At 39.9% G+C, this 18,546-nt stretch overlaps 1 protein-coding gene across 1 annotated transcript in view; it reads right to left on the bottom strand.

Annotated features, from left to right (window-relative positions):
* Positions 1-18,546, bottom strand: part of MGAT4B (alpha-1,3-mannosyl-glycoprotein 4-beta-N-acetylglucosaminyltransferase B) — a 385,842-nt gene that overhangs the window by 156,935 nt on the left and 210,361 nt on the right. The window contains exons 6-8 of the mRNA XM_073568013.1: positions 16,526-16,639; positions 9,091-9,166; positions 7,211-7,325 (exon numbers count right to left, since the gene is read on the bottom strand). Coding sequence (XP_073424114.1) covers positions 7,211-7,325; positions 9,091-9,166; positions 16,526-16,639 — 305 coding nt within the window. The remainder of the gene's footprint in view (positions 1-7,210; positions 7,326-9,090; positions 9,167-16,525; positions 16,640-18,546) is intronic.

The raw sequence follows: 18,546 nt of genomic DNA, 5'->3' as shown, positions 1-18,546 counted from the left end.
AACTTCTGCACTAATCCATACCTCCCACTCCCGGCTCCAAGACTTCTTCCGCGTTGCGGAAATCCTCTGGAATGCTCTACCCCAAGAAATTAGGACTATCCACAACTTACACAGCTTTAGGCGCTCCCTCAAAACACATCTGTTCAGAGCGGCCTATCATGTTAGCTAATCAAAGTCCTTTTATGTGTGCGTGTGTGTAGCCCATTTACCGTCTATCTGAGAATAACCCTCCATCAAACTCCACCACATCCAACAGCATCACAAAAACTGTCTGGTGACTACCTCATGCAGCCTTTATCCATCTCCATTCCATCAAGATGGCTGGACCATCATTGTAAATAAGCCCCTGTATTTTGTGTCTCTTCCACCTCATTGTAGATTGTAAGCTCTTACGGGCAGGGTCATCATTATTTTACTTTAATTACTGTATTACTTTGAATGTTGTTACTTATGACTTATATATGAACTGTTGTATTGTAAAGCGCTGCGGAATATGTTGGCGCTATATAAATAAAGATTATTATTATAGTTTTTATGATTCGCTATGTCGCTTTCCTCATGTGGAGGCATAGCAGGACCTTACGCAGCCATGGTTATGACCACTAATATAGTGACTGTCATGGGCTTACCATGACAGAGAGGAGCCAGAAGACCACAGCATCTGATTTCTCCTACTGCTGCACTGATTAAAAGTACTTGACCTTCATATTTAATGGTGTAAATATTTTTTTAGAAGTGCAGGGGTTAATATGCTCAGTTGAGAGCTCTTGGAAGCTGTCCTGCCTTAAGGCTCTCAGCTGTTCACCGTTAGCCACTCCCATCTTCTTGTATATAATCTGGGTTCTGGCTAACATTCATTGTCAGAGTAGCTTATGCTGAATGGCTGTATGTTGTTGGTGGTTGCTATTGGAGAAGGTGTTTGGTGGATTTATCTGTGACTAATGCCAGGTTTTGAGCGTGTGATAATTCTATTTCTTCTCCTACTTGGGTTTAACTCCATCCTGCACTCCCCGGTCTATACCTCAGTTGTTTGTGTATATTTGTATGATTGGTATTTTCCTTTATCCCTGTTCGTCTTACCTTGTTAGTCTGGGTGGTGTATTACTGTACACTATTACTCCCCTCTTACCTGGGTGAGGGAAGGGTACAGACTGAGTGCGAATTCAGGAGCTAAGGCAAGGTACATGACCCAGTCTTCACCATCAGACGTAATCCAGGGAACAAGCAGATCTAGGGCGCCCCTAGCGTTAGGGACAAAAAAGGATCCCCTCGTCCCGGGACACCTAACAACAGTGTCATGACAGTTAGCTAGTTGCTAGTGTTGTAACCATGGATATCTAAGGTCCTGCAATGACTGTACATGAGGAAATAGACATACTGAATCAGAAAAACGATACATTTCTAATTGGAGGTATTTTCTAATATTATTATTATTACTACTACACCTACCATATAATGGGATAGGATCTTGAAGATGGGAATACAAGTTTCAGTGTGAAAGCGGCCTTATGCTTAGCGCTTATTTACATGTCGCATTTCCAGGGGAAAAAAAATTGGAGGTGAATATTTGGACTTTCTGCTATGGATGTGTAACTTGGGTGGGCAGAAGATCCACAGGAGGATTAAGCTAACTCTGATTTAATGGGCCTATTCCTTGGCTTTTCTGAGTGAAATCCACAGATTTTCTACAAAAAAAAAGCTGAGGATTAGCTCCTTTAAATGATAGTGGGGTAATCCTTATACGGATCGGCGCCAGACATTCATGGCAAAAATTGATGTGCCATTTTTCTGACAAGATTATCTTGTAAAGAAATGTCAAATTCAATTCAACATATGAGAAAATGCAGCCTAAATTGCTTTTCAACCGATAGATATGCTACTCCAGGAAGAACACATGGTGCAAATGAAAGGAAAAAACGCTTAACCAGGTGTGAACATCAAGGGATACCCCGACTGGAATGTCCTTTTCAGCTAGATGCCAGGCACAGTAAAAATCCAAACTCTTGGTAACTAGAGGGCACATGCTACACCCATTAGTATAAATGTTCATGTCACATGGCAAAGGGACTATAATTATGTTGACAGGAGATGAGATCTAGTAAAATCAGGTCATATTTGCACAAATTAATACAGTAATGTTAAAGGAATTATCCAGCACCTCTCACTTTTCCATTAGGAGGCGAGGTGTGTCACTTTAGATCTGATATTGGTGGTTGTTTGCCATGCATCTGGAGGTCTCTTCTATGCCAATTATCATGTACCTATAATAATTAGGATAGATGAAAAATCTGGACAACAAAACGTTATCAGGCTGCAATGCTGTAGTGAAGAATCCTTAGGACCAAGACGAGTTGAATGGTTTTTATTTCCACAACGCGTTTCAATGTTGGTGTGCGCCTTCATTTTACTTTACGTTCCATGGATACCTAAGCTACCACAATGCCCTGCACTTGGGGAAAGTGACATGGCAAATCAGAAGAACCATACTACATTTCTAATTGGAGGGATTTGCTAATATTATTATTATTACCACCTGCTATTATCATTACACCTACTACATATTGGGATAGAATCTTGGAGATGGGCATACCCCTTTAAATCTGTATGTAGATCATCAATGGTTTGCTGAAGTTTGTCTGAAGCGCACTATGAAACGGGTCTAAAAGAAGTAGGAGCTTTGACAAATAACGTGTCTATTTTATCTTTCAAATATTTTATTGCATTCTATCACTATAACTAAGTATAAAATTTGGTATTCTAATCAAGGACTATTTTATTTTTTTATTATGGGCCTAAGACTGTACAGGCAGGTAGTTAGCAACTACTTGCCTATCAGTTCTTAGCCCTATGAGGAAAAAAAATAGTCCTGTACTTTCTCATGGGCCTAAGAACATATAGGCAGGCAGTTGCTAACTACCTGCCTGTTCACGCCGACAATGATCTCTGCGAGCACAGAGACTGCCTCTGCCTGTGATTCTGTGAATTCCGCCACGTGGACAGAGCAGCCCGGAAGAGGAAGAGCTGGTCAGTTGACACGACATCAGCGGAATTCGCAGGAGCAGCCTCTGAACTTTCAGAGATCAGTGGTGCCAGGGAGAACAGGCAGGTCGTTAGCAACCTCCTTTATGTTCTTAGGCCCATAAGAAAGTACAGGTCTATTGTTTTTCTCATAGGGCTGAGAGCTGATAGGCAAGTGCTAACTATCTGCCTGTTCTGCCCGGTGCCAGCACATAGCGATCACAGACTGCTCCTGCCCACTATTCAGCTGTTTCACGTCAACAGATCAACTCTTCCTCTTCCGGGCTGCTCTGTCCACGGGGCGGGACGGTGACTTCATGCTGGTTGAAAGCCGGCTTCCTGCAGGTATTAAGTGGGGAGGCAGCTGTCAATCAGCAGAAATAGTCCTGGATAACTCATTTAAGCACTTTATGCAAATTATATTTTTCCAAACACAAACGAAAACAATGGCATGTAACAACAATATAATATTGGGGACAAAAAAAAAGAAACACACTGATGTGATGGGGGTGAAATAAGTGTAATAAGGGAAGGAAGAGACACTCAAAAATGATAATGAAGGGACAAGGAGTTGATACAGATAAGATGTGTTATAGTATTAACAAAAAGACCAACTGGCACTTTCACAAATGTAAATGATCTTCCGCTATCCAGGGGTCCCACATTCTGAGAGACAGAGCGGTGAGATAGCGGTGAGTATCTGCTGAATGCTCCAGACCAGAAGCCAGATGCTCACCGATGGGTCCACCACACTTCTGCGTATCACTTTTGAAGGCGCACCCCTGAAAATAACTGGCAGGATGACCATGGACCATGTGTGCTGTCCCCGCAGGTGCCATATACCAGCACATGAGGACTTTAAATGCATTAATCCCAGAAGCTCTGAAACCCTGGAGATATGCTACGGCCAGAGGAGTCTGACAGCAAGACAAGAAAACAGGAAAGCTCAGCTGAACTGAGCGTTACTGTGTATGACGGAGTTGTGAGAAATAGCTTTAGAGAGTTTTTTTAATTTCACATTTCTAAAGCCCCATCCCCCACACCAGCTTATCCCGCAGAGCTGTTTTCTTGTCATAGCTTACACTATGGAGCTGTGGGAACCGGGGATTTAAGGTTCTTAAGTTTCTTGAAATCAACTAACATATAAAAACTTTTTTTTTTTACTTTTTAATATTTTACAGGATTTCATTTCCTACTTTCCTTCTTCTTAAAATGTTACAGACAGTGCAAATGCCTGCAGAAACCACTCCACCTGCTCGATGCAAGGGAAGCCTCAGATGCACCAATTTGCATTTATATCTAGTTTTATCCAGTAAAGTGATTGAGTTGTTCAGCTCCGAGGGCTGATTGTTATTTTCCACAACAATGGGATATTGCTGCATTCCTGGTTACACGAAGGAGGGGCGGAAATTCTCAAGAAGAAGAAGAGCCACCGAAAATCACAAAGATTTACATTTTCATACTTTAAGGCTCTGAAATCCTTCCTGAAGATTAGCTGGGTCCATTAATGTGAGGAGTAAAGTTATATTTACTGGCAATACATGACTGAGCAGAGAGGCACGGGTTTGTGCCATACACATGCCTCACAGCTAAACAGTCTTTGGCTTTTTTATAAGATAAAATGCATACATAAGCATATAAAGGATCAGCAGCCTATTTAGTACAGAAGGCATCGCTACCACTTTGGGCAAGCTATTTAACGACGATCTGTCGCCAGTTTTAACATGAGAAATGTGAGTTTTTATTTTTTCATTTCTTGAATCCAATGCAAACATACTACAAAAAGTTGATGTTAGAATTTATGATAATACCAAGAATTCATTAGGAGAGATTCTTCTCTGGGGGCGTGTACTTTTTCCCATACATGATGTTGACCAATCAAAAAGTAGGAGGCACCATACAGGGGAAAAAAAAAAAAAAAAAGAACACATAACATCAGCACAGGCTTTCTTCTACCAGACATGTAATGACATACAGCCCTAATTTCATTGCGGGGGATCTACTGTGTAAAGTAGAGCAGAGCGGTGTGCATTAATAAACACCTGTTGCAGCTTTCATCTTATGGCCGACTTTATTGGGAGAGGGGTGGGAAAAGACCAGAACTAAAAGACTCTGCAGATATCCAAATATGCAGCAAATAGTAGAGGTGCTCTAGTAAATGGGCACTTTTAGTTTTAAACCAAGACTTAAATACAATTTGGTCTCTAGTTAACCACTTGAAGACCAGGCAAATTTTGACCTTAAAAAGGAACAAAATATTTTTTGCCCTCAAAATTCTAGCAGTATTCTAAATTTTAGACAGATGAATTAGCAGGACCCTGTTCCAGTGGACACTGGACCGGGGTCCTGACAATCTCTTTCACACAGTCTATTGATGTTTTATGAAATCTTGTTTGGTGTCTCCTTGTAGTTTCTCGTGACATTGTAGATAGAGTGACTGCAGACTTGTACTTTAAGACCGGACAACCCCTTTCACTTTTTTTATTTTTCCATTGATATAGCATATATATGAAGGTTAGTTGTTTTGCTGGACAGGTTATATCATACAATTCATTTTAACCTAAAAAATATACTGAAAAATAGAAAAAAAATCCAAGTGAAGAAATTCAAAAACTCAATTCCACCATTGTTTTTCTGCGGTTTTGTCTTTAAGGTATTCTTTATGTGACAAAAATTACCTGTTAAAAGGATTTGCTGGGTCACTATGGTTATTTGCTATTTTAGTAGAATGTAAAAAAAAAATGGTTTGAGTTGATATTTTCTTATTTCCCATCGATAGACCCCATTTTGATATACATATGATTAATATTTATTGCATTTTTGGCACCAGAAAATAGCCATTGTGGCCTTTACCTTTTGCTTTGATTATGTGGTCTACTCTACAAGTTAAATAACTTTAGGTTTCCAAGGATTGGACACAGCAGTAAATAATATGCTTATTTGCCAAACCTAAACTTAAATTAATGGATAGAATTCATGCATTATTGAATGTGTTTTTGGATTCTACCCGCATCTGATGGACAATGTTTTATTCTCAAATGTGAACTGAGGTTTTCTGAGTTTTTTGTTAATTGTTTTTAGTTTTAAATGATATCAGGGTGTTAATAAAAATGTGAATTAATGGCCATCGGTTAACACTTGTACTTTATATCACTTCCTATGATGTGTGCTAGGAGTATGAGCATGGGTAATGCTCAAAACATTATAGCAGTCTTTTCAGCAGTCAGTTGTGACACACTGAGGACTCACTTTAAAGAAAATCTGATGTCAGGCTTTTGCCACCTAATCTGAGAGCAGCATAGTGACGAGACAGAGACCCTGATTCCAGTTATGTCACTTTCCGGGCAGCTTGCTGTAGTTGACAAAATCACTAGCAGTTCAATAAATGCGGAGCTCTGCCACCGATTGGCAATTTTCTGCCTATGTACAGTATACAGAAAGCTGCCAATCAGTGATGTGGGAGGGGTTTTACAGGGTTCAGCATTTGATAACTGCTAGACCTGCAGCAGATAAAACTGTGATTTCATCAGAACTCCAGCACATAGCCCAGTAAGTGACTGCTGAAATCAGGAATCTCTGCCCCTACATCACGCTCCTCCAAGAAGGGGAAGTGAAAACATGATGACAGATTCCCTTTAAAGAAGCATTAATAAAGCAGATGTTTGCGTTTCCCTATGCTGGAAGCATCGGATTCTTTTGCCATTGTGACTATCCACCGGAGTCCAGGTGTAGTCTGAGTGGGAAATTCCAATTTTGGAGTGGGGTCTACCCACCAGACAACCTTTTCAAACAAAGAAAAGAATGGAATGAATAGAATGGCTTATTAAATATGTAACAATCTACTAACTAGGACTGAATCATGTCTGATTTCATGGCCACTGGCTTCATTAAGCCACAATATCTTGGCGTATTTGATGTTTGAAGACTTGATAAGACATTGTGGATGCAGCTGATGTTGTGGGATAGATTTCTTCTGCGCACTAATTAATTTCTCACTCTTTGTCTCAGCAATCGCTGGATCACTTAGCAGCTGGCTCTGTACAGTGTGGCGCTAAGTACCGAGGCCTGAGATATGGAATATTGGAGGCTGCACAATGCTATAGAAAGTCGGACAAACTTTATAATCGTTTGTATCAAATAGAAGAGTCAACAAAGCTAAACTGGAAAAATAAACTACAAGGAAGAAGATTACCGATGAAGCCAAGTTGGGAGAATTCAAGAATCATCCACTCCTCGGAGGGCTGCTGAAGGGCAAAGTTCTTCATTGTGCTGAGATAGTTGGGTTTGGCCACAATATCGTCCTCCAGCTGCCAGGATGGGAAAATAAAGTGCACTGATCAGCAATAATCATCCTCAGTACTTACACCGCCAATCGTTGTATATCAGCGGATGTCACACATTACAAAAGCTCATTTAAAAGGCAAATCTGTCACAAGGCGCTTGCCCCTAGATCATGCTGCTCTTAAATAGTGTAGAGGAAACACTGATTTCAGTGATATGTCACTTGCTGGGCTGCTTGCTGTAATCTTGCTAAAATCAGTGTTTTCTCTGCCGCAAATCTACTAATTCTCTGACTGCTGAGATCTGTATGACCCACCCACAACACTGAGTGGCAGCTTTCTGTTTACACTGTGCATAGCCAGAAAGCCGCCAACCAGTAGCGGAGGTGGCTTACACAGATCTCATAAATATGGAGGACTATATGGAAGCAGGTTTACTAGTCCTCTAGTGATATTCTCCTGCTGATCAAACTATGATGTTTATCAAAACTAGAGCCAGCAGCCCAGTAAGTGACAGATCACTGGTATCAGGTTCTTTGCCTTTAAGTTTTGCTGCTATCAAACTAGGTGCAAAAACCTGGTGCCAAAACTGACAGGAATCCTGATGTAATATCCAAATACAGGTGTGATCATAACCAATGGCCAAAGCAATGTATAGCAAAATTGCACAGCACTTTATTTAAAATTTCAGTGCAAAACGCCATTCCAAAGTGCCAGTCACTAAGTAAGTGTCTGTCAATTCAAGGAAGGGGGTCTTTGTCTTTCTCCTGTTTGTAAAACTGCATAAAATGGGTGATCTTTCAGTTTGGTTCAGGCAAGCTACTATAAAAAGACAGGAGCAAAGCATGCTAGGAAGTGAGGCAAAAAAATATTACAGCACCTATAGTGCTGGCAGAATACCAATTAAAAGGAAGTAGCCACACAAAAAAAGCTGATGGCAGATTACAGAGTATGATATTGAGGATAGTTCCTGAACATATTAGACTGGTATGTGCACCAAAATCAGTTTTATAGGGGAAGAGTGCAGGAGGACTATACTTCTACTCTGGTTTGGATGAAATAATATCTATGATTACAGGGGTTGCCCAGTCTTAGGTTACAAGGCTGAAGTTCCTCTATGTGACGGCAGACTTGTGAATCCTCACCGTGCACGCACTGCATGCTTTGAGGATTCACTGGTACGGGAGCGGGCGGTCAGGTGACTGCGAGTACGCGCTTTGCATACTTTTGGCCACATGCTGACTAGACATATCTAACCTTGCTCAATGCAAGTGCATTGAGAGAGGCCGGACACATCTAGTTGGAATGTGGCTGGAAGTACGCAAAGTGCATACTTGCGATCACATGACCGCACACTCCTGGCACCAGAGGATCATCTAAGTGTACGCACATAGAGTGACTGCAGACTCGTACCTAAGGCCGGACAACCCTTTTAAAGGGCACAAAATGATGGTTCAAACCAAGCACAGTCAGTCACACAGTGCACCCTTGGCATTAACAGTTCAGAGAAACCTTCTCACCTACTTGATGTTCACCGATCTCTGTCTATGGCTCCTGTAATGAAGGAAGAGGAGAGCAATGGGGCACGGAGTGCTAGTGCTTGGTCTGAACAGTCGCTTAGTGCTGACTTGCTTTAAATATCCAAAAGGACACACTGGACTTTCACTGGAGTGTAAAACTTTCCAAAACACAATATAGTGAAATCCTTTGCCTGCAATTTCTTACGCTGATCTGGGATGTTAATGATCGCCTGTTTTCTCTGCCGTCAGTGCGAGACAGTGTGCACACGTACCTGCACATAGTAAGTGCCCTTGGACTGAGCGTACATCATTAAGAAACAATAATCCAGATTTTGTTTCGTCCTCCACCTGCAACACAAACAATGATTTACATTAACGTTCATGTGGGAAGTCGGGCAGGAGGAACGGTGGAAGATAATTACTTTGATGGATATTTCCGCGCTGCTGACTATTACAGCTTCTATATTTAGTGTCTGGAACGAGAATCTAACGATTATGTTATTTACTTCTAATTAATCAGCGCGTCGCAGGTTGGGTACGACTCCTGCGGCGCAGGCAGGACCCGCAAATGTCTGCAGCTTGTAAGCAATAACGGGAGAAATCACTGAGGCCGTGCCGAACCGGAAAACAGGCCTAAAAAACTGAAAGAAAAAACCCACCACGCATCTTATTATAGTTGCCGCGAGGAGAATTGCCAAGTGCTTAATGGAAAGTAGAAAACTCAGGGTTACAAAAATATATATCCCCCAGATTGCACTTTTAGAACTAATTTATTGCACACTACATAACAGAGCAGATAACGCCCCTTTTGTAAATAAGTTAAAAGGGGTTGCACAAAGTAAAAAAAAATCATGGAGGCTTCCTTTGAAAAACAGCGCCACATCTGGTATTGCAGCACATTACAGGTAGGGTGTGGGCAGGTTCTTTATCTCGCTACTACTGCCCAGCTATCTTCCACTCTGCATACAGGTGTAACAGGCTGGCTTTCTTTACTGGACAATGGCGTGCACAAATGGATGTTGGGAAGTGAGGGAAAGGTAGTTCCAGCACCTATAGTGCTGGCCGAATACAGATAGTATTTTATCGGATATTGCAGCTCAAAACTACTGAAGTGGATTGTGCTGTACTACCATCACACTAAATATTACATACAGATACGGGCAATGCTTTGGAGGACAGCAGCAATATTTTTTAAATTTTCCAGAGGACAAAACAGTACCCGTTATTCACTGATGGCTTGTTTATCAGCAGTTTGTGCTCATTGCTGTTAACGTGTTATTCTATAAATGGACATTCTGGTAGGAAGTTCTTACACACTGCTGTCAGCATGGACAATCAGAGCTTCAGTGTAAAGCATGAGGAAGAACAGTAGCAGACGGATTTAGACCAAATCCCACCAATACTGTAACTGAATAAAAATAACTGAAAACAGTCAACAGTGTAAATTGTGTAAAAGCAAATGTAGGTAGTAATATATGTTGTCCCAAACTACTAGTATGAGAGTGTAGTATTATAAGCGGTGTTACGCTCTATTAATAAGAGTGTAGTATTATATGCAGTGTCATGATCTACTAATAAGAGTGTAGTATTATATTCGGTGTCATGATCTACTAATCAGAGTGTAGTATTATATTCGGTGTCATGATCTACTAATAAGAGTGTAGTATTATATGCGGTGTCATGACCTACTAATAAGAGTGTAGTATTATGTGCGGTGTCACGCTCTATTAATAAGAGTGTAGTATTATATTCGGTGTCATGATCTACTAATAAGAGTGTAGTATTATATGCGGTGTCATGACCTACTAATAAGAGTGTAGTATTATGTGCGGTGTCACGCTCTATTAATAAGAGTGTAGTATTATATGCGGTGTCACGCTCTATTAATAAGAGTGTAGTATTATGTGCGGTGTCATGATCTACTAATAAGAGCGTAGTATTATGTGCGGTGTCATGATCTACTAATAAGAGTGTAGTATTATATGCGGTGTCATGATCTACTAATAAGAGTGTAGTATTATATGCGTGTCATGATCTACTAATAAGAGTGTAGTATTATATGCGGTGTCATGATCTACTAATAAGAGTGTAGTATTATATGCGTGTCATGATCTACTAATAAGAGTGTAGTATTATATGCGGTGTCATGATCTACTAATAAGAGTGTAGTATTATATAAGGTGTAATGATATACTAATAAGAGTGTAGTATTATATGCGGTGTCATGACCTACTAATAAGAGTGTAGTATTATGTGCGGTGTCACGCTCTATTAATAAGAGTGTAGTATTATATGCGGTGTCACGCTCTATTAATAAGAGTGTAGTATTATGTGCGGTGTCATGATCTACTAATAAGAGTGTAGTATTATATGCGGTGTCATGACCTACTAATAAGAGTGTAGTATTATGTGCGGTGTCAGTGTAGTATTATATGCGGTGTCACGCTCTATTAATAAGAGTGTAGTATTATATGCGGTGTCACGCTCTATTAATAAGAGTGTAGTATTATGTGCGGTGTCATGATCTACTAATAAGAGTGTAGTATTATGTGCGGTGTCATGATCTACTAATAAGAGTGTAGTATTATCTGCGGTGTCATGATCTACTAATAAGAGTGTAGTATTATATGCGGTGTCATGATCTACTAATAAGAGTGTAGTATTATATGCGTGTCATGATCTACTAATAAGAGTGTAGTATTATATGCGGTGTCATGATCTACTAATAAGAGTGTAGTATTATATGCGGTGTCATGATCTACTAATAAGAGTGTAGTATTATATAAGGTGTAATGATATACTAATAAGAGTGTAGTATTATGTGCGGTGTCATGATCTACTAATAAGAGTGTAGTATTATATGCAGTGTCACGCTCTAAAAATAAGAGTGTAGTATTATATTCGGTGTCACACTCTACTAATAAGAGTGTAGTATTATGTGCGGTGTCACACTCTACTAATAAGAGTGTAGTATTATATGCTGTGTCATGATCTACTAATAAGAGTGTAGTATTATGTGCGGTGTCACGATCTACTAATAAGAGTGTAGTATTATATGCGGTGTCACGCTCTATTAATAAGAGTGTAGTATTATATGCGGTGTCACACTCTACTAATAAGAGTGCAGTATTATATAAGGTGTCATGATCTACTAATAAGAGTGTAGTATTATATGCGGTGTCACGATCTACTAATAAGAGTGTAGTATTATATGCGGTGTCACGATCTACTAATAAGAGTGCAGTATTATATGCGGTGTCACGCTCTATTAATAAGAGTGTAGTATTATATGCGGTGTCACGCTCTATTAATAAGAGTGTAGTATTATGTAAGGTGTAATGATCTACTAATAAGAGTGTAGTATTATGTAAGGTGTCATGATCTACTAATAAGAGTGTAGTATTATATGCATTGTTACGCTCTATTAATAAGAGTGTAGTATTATGTAAGGTGTAATGATCTACTAATAAGAGTGTAGTATTATATGCGGTGTCATGATCTACTAATAAGAGTAGTATTATGTGCAGTGTCATGATCTACTAATAAGAGTGCAGTATTATATGCGGTGTCACGCTCTATTAATAAGAGTGTAGTATTATATGCGGTGTCACGCTCTATTAATAAGAGTAGTATTATATGCGGTGTCATGATCTACTAATAAGAGTGTAGTATTATATAAGGTGTAATGATATACTAATAAGAGTGTAGTATTATGTGCGGTGTCATGATCTACTAATAAGAGTGTAGTATTATATGCAGTGTCACGCTCTAAAAATAAGAGTGTAGTATTATATTCGGTGTCACACTCTACTAATAAGAGTGTAGTATTATGTGCGGTGTCACACTCTATTAATAAGAGTGTAGTATTATATGCTGTGTCATGATCTACTAATAAGAGTGTAGTATTATGTGCGGTGTCACGATCTACTAATAAGAGTGTAGTATTATATGCGGTGTCACGCTCTATTAATAAGAGTGTAGTATTATATGCGGTGTCACACTCTACTAATAAGAGTGCAGTATTATATAAGGTGTCATGATCTACTAATAAGAGTGTAGTATTATATGCGGTGTCACGATCTACTAATAAGAGTGTAGTATTATATGCGGTGTCACGATCTACTAATAAGAGTGCAGTATTATATGCGGTGTCACGCTCTACTAATAAGAGTGCAGTATTATATGCGGTGTCACGCTCTATTAATAAGAGTGTAGTATTATATGCGGTGTCACGCTCTATTAATAAGAGTGTAGTATTATGTAAGGTGTAATGATCTACTAATAAGAGTGTAGTATTATGTAAGGTGTCATGATCTACTAATAAGAGCGTAGTATTATATGCATTGTTACGCTCTATTAATAAGAGTGTAGTATTATGTAAGGTGTAATGATCTACTAATAAGAGTGTAGTATTATATGCGGTGTCATGATCTACTAATAAGAGTAGTATTATGTGCAGTGTCATGATCTACTAATAAGAGTGCAGTATTATATGCGGTGTCACGCTCTATTAATAAGAGTGTAGTATTATATGCGGTGTCACGCTCTATTAATAAGAGTAGTATTATGTAAGGTGTAATGATCTACTAATAAGAGTGTAGTATTATATGCGGTGTCATGATCTACTAATAAAAGTGTAGTATTATATGCGGTGTCACGCTCTATTAATAAGAGTGTAGTATTATATGCGGTGTCACGCTCTACTAATAAGAGTGTAGTATTATATGCGGTGTCACGCTCTACTAATAAGAGTGTAGTATTATATGCGGTGTCACGCTCTATTAATAAGAGTGTAGTATTATATGCGGTGTCACGCTCTATTAATAAGAGTAGTATTATGTAAGGTGTAATGATCTACTAATAAGAGTGTAGTATTATATGCGGTGTCATGATCTACTAATAAAAGTGTAGTATTATATGCGGTGTCACGCTCTATTAATAAGAGTGTAGTATTATATGCGGTGTCACGCTCTACTAATAAGAGTGTAGTATTATATGCGGTGTCACGCTCTACTAATAAGAGTGTAGTATTATATGCGGTGTCACGCTCTATTAATAAGAGTGTAGTATTATATGCGGTGTCACGCTCTACTAATAAGAGTGTAGTATTATATGTGGTGTCACAATCTACTGGTATGAGAGTGTAGTATTATGTGCGGTGTCACAATCTACTGGTATGAGAGTGTAGTATTACTAGGGTAGTGTGGAGATCACTCTTGCTGAGATCCGAGGTGCTGGTGAAGTGGGATGGCAATCCCCGTAGTAGAGTAATGTTCAATCACCGCACACTCTTGATAGATACATGTGAGAATTTTATTGTACAGATACAGATGCAGCAATAACACAATTCATGAATAAGGAATTGGTGCAGGGATAGAGAAAATGGTGAGGGGACAAGAACATAACGCTGCAGCCTACAATCTAAGGCCGAAAAGCTGCAGCAAAGCGGTCTATAGTAGCGCTAAAGGAGAGGCAGAAACCATAAAAAAAAGGTTTTAAAAATCCGCTTTTATTCTTCCTCCAATACTCACAACGCGTTTCTACGGTCACAGCCGTCTTCCTCAGGTGGAATGCACCTGAGGAAGACGGCCGTGACCGTAGAAACGCGTTGTGGGTATTGGAGGAAGAATAAAAGCGGATTTTTAAAACCTTTTTTATGGTTTCTGCCTCTCCTTTAGTGCTACTATAGACCGCTTTGCTGCAGCTTTTCACTTATTTTCCTCTCCTTGAGGACTAGCGGCAGGAGCAGTTTGGAGGGCAGCCGCTTGCGGGAGGGCCTGCGGTTTTTTCGGCGACGCTGAGAAGCTCCAGGATCTTTGGTACCGCACTCACGGCTGTGGCCGGCTACAAGATATGTCCGGAAACCGGTGAGAGATGGACCGAACAGGAGAGCGGAGGTTGCTGACAGCCACGTGCAGTGCCCTCCTGGGGTGGGAGGACACGCTCACCACCCACTACTATCGTTCACACCGTGGTTGTGCAAGGGTGGCACAACCCTCTAAGGTGAGCACCCTGTTCATTTAGTTAGGGAAACCAGTTTTAATACAGGTACACTCATTGCGCCTCTCTTTTTATTTTTTCTTTACGTACATCCTAAGGCCGGACCTACCCTGGACCCAGGTGTCCTTTGCAAACAGAATATCCTTTATACCGTTCAGTGAACCTTGCCACAAGCGACTAAATGAATAAGACCCTATGTGGATCAAAACGTTATGTTCTTGTCCCCTCAACATTTTCTCTATCCCTGCACCAATTCCTTATTCATGAATTGTGTTATTGCTGCATCTGTATCTGTACAAGAAAGTCCTCACAAGCTTCTATCAAGATTGTGCGGTGATTGAACATTACTGTATTATATACGGTGTCACAAACTACTAGTAGGACAGCATAGTATTATACATGTGTGACAAACGACTAGAATGAGTGTAGTATTATATACAGTGTCAAAAACTACTACGTATGACAGTGTAGTATTATGTACTGTGTCACAAAATACTTGTATGACAGTGTAGTAATATATACTGTGTCACAAACTACTAGTAGGACAGTATAGTATTATACATGTGTGACAATCAACTAGCATGAATGTAGTATTATATACAGTGTCAAAAACTACTACGTATGACAGTGTAGTATTATGTACGGTGTCACAAACTACTTGTATGACAGTAAAGTATTATATACTGTGTCACAATCTACTAGTATGACAGTGTAGTAATATATACTGTGTCACAAAATACTAGTAGGACAGTATAGTATTATACATGTGTGACAATCGACTAGCTTGAGTGTTGTATGATATACAGTGTCAAAAACTACTACGTATGACAGTGTAGTATTATGTACTGTGTCACAAAATACTTGTATGACAGTGTAGTATTATATACTGTGTCACAATCTACTAGTATGACAGTATAGTATTATATACTGTGTCACAAAATACTAGTATGACAGTGTAGTATTACATACGGTGTCACAAAATACTAGTATGACAGTGTAGTATTACATACGGTGTCACAAACTACTTGTATGACAGTGTACTTTTGTATACGGTGTCACAATCTACTTGTATGACAGTGCAGTATTACATACAGTGTCACAAACAATTAGTATTACAGTGTAGTATTATATTGTGTGTCATTAATCATTAGTATTATATACTGCATCATATAGTATAACAGTACAGTATTCTATACTGGGTCACAAGCTATTCGTATTACAGTACAGTATAAACTGTGACACTATTAGTATTATAGATTTATATACTGTGACATATGTACTATTACATTGTATTATATACTGGCATTACTGTTACTACTAAAAGACCCCTAATTAAAGGTAAAAGCGCAACATTTACAAAAAGCGACAATATGAGCAGGCAGTGGTTTTCACGTCTTATGACAAATGTCCATTAGTAACCTCTGCTAGAGTCACTGAGCCGGGGACATTACATTTTGTGATGGCGAGCCAAGCACTAGAAGGACACAATCATTTGTAATCTCCATGCGACACAAAAACTGTGTCGCGCTCAGGAGCTGAATTTGAGGTCAGGGTTACTTAATATACTGCACGTTAGAAAAGCCAAAATTATCATTATCTTCCCTTCCACTGTGCCTACTGTGCCAGCGGGATGATGGATCAGCTTCTCATTCACTCCTGACAACAGTCAATTTGGAAGAAAATACATGTAGGGGATTTTTCGGTTACCTCACACGCTCTCTAGGGTCTCCAAAAGATTCTCTTAGCCGTGAGAAATCGGGGTAAAAATGAGGTGAAGGAGATATAACTTCTAGAAGCCCTGACTGGATTTCATTTGGGAACCTAAAAAACAAGAAAAAGTCAATACGTAAAACATGGCGCAAATCCAGGCCTGTAACCCACCGCTATAATGTGTGCTGAGCGCTCATGAGAGCATAGTCATACACACAACATATCTACATATGTCCTACCCAGCACGCACCATGGCTGCAAGGACTGATTTTGTAAAAAAATAAAATAAAATTAGTCACACAAATAAAAAAAAAAATTGAATTTAAAGAGGCTCTTTTACCAATTTTTTCATGTGGAACTTGGTCACACGATGTGCGGTAATAGGCGCTGCAGAGCAGAATGAATTTTTTTTTATTTAACCTTTCTGTTGTGGAGATATTAGCGATGACAGTATTTGGCACCCTGTCATTTATTTTTACAAAAATTCAAGTGGGCATTACCAGACAGATTTCACTGGAGGGCATGTATTTCTTCTAATGGTGACCAATCATAAGCAGGCAGCAATACAACGGGTAAAGAAGAGCCCCCCCGCCATAGCTGATAGCAGGCTCGATGATACTTTGCTCTTCCGACCGTAGTGTGGTGAAGTGCTGTAGCACAGCAGACCTGAGTGTGATTAACTAAAAGCTTTCTTCTCTGGCAGTCAGTATGGGGGGGCAGTGCTGCATGAGTTGAGTATAATTAGAAACACTGCTAGTAGCTCTCCTCTCAAATTCGCTTCATTGGCAGGACCAAGTACACATTAGCAGCATTGCGAAAGAAAGTGTAGTTCTGCCAACTCAGCTGTACTGCCCCTCCTCCCACACCAACTGCTGCAGCTGAAAGCACATCATCACTCAGGTCTGCTGTGCGCCAGCGCATGTAATCAGTCTGCAGTGAGGAGAACAGACTGTCATCATGTCTCACAGAGAGCCTGTTCTAAGCAACAGTGGGTGCTTGCTCTTTTTCCCCTTGTATGTTGATGCTGGCTTATGATTGGCAGAGCTGGCAACACTATGAGAAGAGCGCTATTAAAAGTGTTTGTAAGGAAACGTAAGTCTGCAACACTGTTCCACCCCGACACTAACTGCCAGCGATGAGAGCTGAAATCTGTACATCACACTCAGGTCTGCTGTGCTTCAGCACGTACTGTATCATCACATTGCAGTGAGGAGAGCAGACAGTTTATCAACACATGTCTCACACTAAGCCTATGCTAAGCTATTGTAGGGGGCACATTCTTTTCCCCAGTGGTTTTTTACCTGCTTATGACTGGTGTCAGAAATGTCAGAAAGAAGTACATTCCCCCAGTGAAGTCTCTCTGGTAATGCCCACTTGAGCAATCTCCACATTGCTGAGGCAAAATAAAAACAAAAAACAATGGAGGACTTACAGAGGGAACATTATTACTGTGTAGGAGCACAAAGGGGGCACTGTGATTGTGTGGGGCAAAAAAGATAGTAATATTACTGTACAGGGCTCGGGGGGGCATTATTGTCTAGGTCATTTGTTATAGCACTATATGGTTTGTGTTGAGGACATATTTTTGTGGCAAAAGCTTGTATCAATTGAAATCCTGGTGTTTTTGTGCATATAATAAGTCCAGTGGGCGGTGCTATTCAGTGACTGACAGTCTTCTTAGTATGTGTGCATGTAGAGATAGCTGTCAATCACTGAATAGGACCGCCCACTGGACTCGTGTCCAAACACCAGGGATTTCAATGAATAAAATTCAGATTATACTGAATCTTTTCCAACAAAAGATATATCACTCTGCTCTGCTTCTCCTCCTCTACACCGTGCTGCCCACAGATCAGACTGTGTGCAATGAGACAGAAGGAGGTGTCATTTGTGGGAAAAGAATCAGTACAATCTAAATTATATTCAATGGCACCCTTTGTATACATATACGTCCAGTGGGCGGAGCTATTCAGTTATTGACAGTCTTCACTGTATGACTGTGCACGTAGAGATAGCTG

This window comes from Dendrobates tinctorius, unplaced genomic scaffold (genome assembly GCF_039654945.1).
Source record: "Dendrobates tinctorius isolate UK_male_01 unplaced genomic scaffold, ASM3965494v1 ptg000020l, whole genome shotgun sequence".
Lineage (NCBI taxonomy): Eukaryota > Metazoa > Chordata > Amphibia > Anura > Dendrobatidae > Dendrobates > Dendrobates tinctorius.
The sequence above is the reverse complement of the archived record's forward strand: the minus strand, read 5'-3'. Positions and strand labels throughout refer to the sequence as shown.